This window comes from Habropoda laboriosa, unplaced genomic scaffold (assembly GCF_001263275.1).
Source record: "Habropoda laboriosa isolate 0110345459 unplaced genomic scaffold, ASM126327v1 scaffold32, whole genome shotgun sequence".
Lineage (NCBI taxonomy): Eukaryota > Metazoa > Arthropoda > Insecta > Hymenoptera > Apidae > Habropoda > Habropoda laboriosa.
Window position 1 is genome coordinate 291,669 of NW_017100135.1, and position 4,174 is coordinate 295,842.

The window sequence follows — 4,174 nt, forward strand, 5'->3', positions numbered from 1 at the left end:
ATAACATATATTTTATAATATTCAATAATTAGCTAAATTGTGCAATACATTTTGAAAAATACACATCTTGAAAAAACACAGAGTTGTTCTATTATTTCTTTACCAAACTATATTAATTAAAAATAATACATTTAATGTATTAGTATAACTATTTAAAAACAAATTAATTTTTAACAATATAAAAATTGTCTTACCGCATCGGAATTCCAACATGTTTCAGGACAATTATCAAACATGTAATGTTTCCCATAGGATTTGTTATTTTTATTTAAAACTGAACTAACCCTAAATGAGTGATGCATATTAAATAAAATTGTTATAATATTAACATAAATTATTAAACCTCATTAAATTACTCAAGCGTTATTATAACTTACATATTAGATTTAAAAGTTATGTAGTATTGCTTCAAATATGTAAATGTATATATGTATGTATTTATTCCAAATAATAACTTACCGACACTCAAATTTGTATTGTTCTAACAAACAAGTCATAATAAAGAAAAAGTAATTTAACTGGACTTGCAACTTAACCTCGAAGTTTATTTATAATATAAAAATATTATTGCTGCATTTGTCATATGCACAACAGACATTGCTCGAGTACCAGTTTAGTGTAATAAAGAAAACTGGCGAAAGTTCTGTATCCGAACGCAACCTTCCACCTTTAATAAAACAATATTTTACTCAGCATTTCAGGACAGCCGATGTTCGCATGTGTGACAAATTGTAAATTAGAAATTTAAACATTTGTTCATTTCTAGGAATCCTAAGACGATTTACAACTAAACAATCCTAAAACACCTCCCTCCATCATCTTACAAACCCTAGCTATAACAAAATAGCTAAGTACACTAATCAGAAAAATAGTACATACAAAACAACTCCAAGAAATACATATACAAGATGTTTCATTTTAATCAATGCGCGAAATTATCTCCCGAACTATTCGTTATTCGAAAAATATTTCATACAGCACTTACTTAATCGGGTACCCCTTAAAGTAAGGACAAATTTAATTGGAATTTTCTTAACTTTACAGTCTATATAGAAAGAAATGCTTTAGCAACAAATATTCCAAATAATTGTTATCGAGGTTTGAAAACATTGTCACAGGCTCCATATTTTAAATTGAATAGTATTTCAACGAGGGGAACATTAAATAACACATCGAGGTATTTTATATAGCAATTTAGAAATGAGTAAAACAAGAAAAGGAATACGGGTAGACAAGAACAACACTAGAGAAAAGAGTTAGGCAAGGAAAGGTATAGAGATACACAAGGACAGAAAATTTAAAAAGTGAGACTAATGCTGTCTCGCGTTTGGTGACGGGAACTACGACTTGTTAACAGGAATACAGATTCTTTAGTCAAGCTTTTAATTCATCACAAGCTTACTTGATCACAAGTTGAAGTCAAGTTAAGCTTTTAATTCATCATCATATATTCTAGCTTCTTTAACTTCTTTTACCATTTTATCTAATTCATTTAATTTTTCTTGTTTTTTAACTATTATTTGTTTGTTAATTTCTTTTCGTTTTTCCTCTATTTTAGATGGATTAGGAGCTATTGTACTTGGAATAACAGTAATTATCATTGTACTTAGTAATGCCAAAATTTTATTCATTGTTAACATTTTCCTTTCTGTTTGTTATTGATTACATTAAAAAGGTGATTCATTATTTTTACAATAAAAAATGTGAAAATAATATAGGTACAGATATATAATTAAATGTTTTTTTTGTATGAATATAAAATCTAAGCAAATAAGTACTTCAATATTGATAATTTCGTAACATGTTAACCTTATTTATTAATTTATTTACATTAAATGTACCTAAATGCATTTAAAAATGTTTATAACTTATTTACCCCAAAATTACATTTTACCTGGATATCCAGATTTGTTTTTTCATAGCTTCATCTATGATTTTATTAAGTTTACGATTTTGCCAGTCAAGAGAAATATCATCAAGATGATTATCAAAATCAACAAGATTCCTATATTGTTCTGCTTTTAGTAAAGAATATAATACATGTGTATGTGTTACTCTTTTGTCATACATTACACTGTAAAAATAAAATAGTTAATATATATATATAACAAATAAAAAAAAACCTAACAATAATAAAAGAAAATAGAAAAGTTTCTGAAGAATTTTATTTTATATAATACTTACAACAACAAGTAGAGCATTGCCACAATTTTCTGCTATTTTGTCTGCTATTCTGTGAGCAGGTTTATCTGTACTATATTGAAAATAATAATTTTGATGAGTAAATAATTTTTACTAAGACCAATGGCAAATGATTTTTAAAAACTTTAAATATTTAATTACCTTAAATCATTTATATTTTCGTTTGCAAGATAATATCCTGCAAGTATTAATCCTTTGCTATTAGCATATTGATCAACCTGAAAATAGCTACATTTTTATTTACATAGAAACATTTTTGTTTAAATATATTCCTATTATAAAATTTCAAAATCGAGTATATTTCTACATTAATAATAATTTATTATAATTACGTAAAATGTTGTAAATAAATGTGTAATGAGTTTGTAAAAGACCTTTATTACAAATGTTTATAGTATAGTCATAATATGTTTATGTGTATAGTATAGTATGTTTATATATAGTCATAAATTTTGAATTTCATGATTTCAATGTATTAAGTACTTTATACCTACATAATTTATTAATATAAAAAGATCGGAAAAACTTATCCTATGTTAAATGAGCAAAGTGAATAATACGATTTAAATATTTACCATAGCTAAAGCAATTTCCGCCATTGGCGAGACGTGAAGGCAGATATGAAACAGTGGAATCGCATCTTCAATACGTAATTCAACAGATTTACCATCATTTTTATTCTTTTGTTTCGCTAACAACAAGCCATTTATTGCACAATGAGGATACTTAACCGCGTGTAAAAGGATCTTACAATACGCTCGACCAGAAAACGAGATATCTGCCATTTTGACATAAATACACTGAGTTTCAATCACGTGAATGGCGTTCCACATCGATTGTACGCTTCGTCATCCACGTATCGTACGTACGCAATTTCACACAGGACAGAACAAAGTCGATACACCACATCACAGTGTACATGTTAATTTTGTTTACATTTTGAAATAATTTGAAATGGAAAATATTGAAAAGGCTATCAAGCTGCTATATAAAAGGAGAACTGTTTGTGAAGAACAATTTGTAAAGGAAGAAAAAAAGCGAATTGCAGAATATAGTAATTTAATGAATACATTACAAACTTTGAAAGGTTTTCGTTTTTGTTTTTGTATAAAACAAAATTATTTTCAATAATTTTAGAGAATTAATAAATAAAATTATATATTTATTGCAGATGAACGAAATGATTGTAAAGAAAATATTAGTAAGAATCTTCAACGTTTAACAATACATAAACATTCAATATATAAATTAATTCATAACTCAAAGAGTATTCCAGGATTGCCAGTTTCTCATGATTATCATCGGTATGAGTTTCTAAAAATATATTTTTGTGTTATAAATTATTAATGAAAAATATTCTTTTAGGCAAGCAATAATGTTTTTATCTGAAGGAATTGATTTCATAAATAACTTACAAAATGTGTATAAAAATTTTGATAACAACAACAAAGTCAATGACAATGATTCTACAAATTGTGTTCAAAATATTGTAAGTTGCTGTAATTCTAACTGAATAGAAAAACAGATTTAAAATTTATATTATCTTATTTTCTTTGTTTCTAGACTTTTTGTACAAACAGCATAGGAACTGAACTTTACAAAATAAAATCTTTAATTACTGAAGTAAAAACATTGCAAAAAAATGTAGACATATTGCAAGAATACTGTTTAGTTAATAGTGGTAAGTTTAATTCTGCAATGAGAAATATTGTTTAGCATTTCAAAAACAAAATATTTCAAAACTAAGTAGGTAAAAGTATAATGAAAATAATGAGACATGTATTATTTAACTTTTTAAAAAGTTTATTTTTTATTATTCTCATTTAGAAACATTTAAATCACAATTACATTACTAAATAAGTCATACAATAAGTATATGCAGATTTTTTTATTTGTTATAATGTGATTTGTAAAAGATTTAATTGCAGTCCACTTATTTATTTGCAGATGCGGATATGGAAGTTTGAAAGGT

General features: G+C 25.8%; 2 protein-coding genes across 2 annotated transcripts in view; both read right to left on the bottom strand.

The window, feature by feature from the left end:
- Window positions 1–386: 386 nt before the first annotated feature.
- Window positions 387–4,174, bottom strand: part of LOC108576986 (GRIP and coiled-coil domain-containing protein 2) — a gene marked incomplete at its 5' end in the record, with an annotated part of 8,293 nt that continues 4,505 nt past the window's right edge. Inside the window, 1 exon segment of the mRNA XM_017940101.1 lies at window positions 387–438. Coding sequence (XP_017795590.1) covers window positions 387–438 — 52 coding nt within the window.
- On the bottom strand, window positions 1,883–3,155 carry LOC108578401 (ER membrane protein complex subunit 8/9 homolog). The gene is given in 3 exon segments (XM_017941728.1): window positions 1,883–2,254; window positions 2,344–2,420; window positions 2,778–3,155. Coding segments are annotated over 3 exon segments (699 nt in total). The 5' UTR covers window positions 3,036–3,155; the 3' UTR covers window positions 1,883–1,890.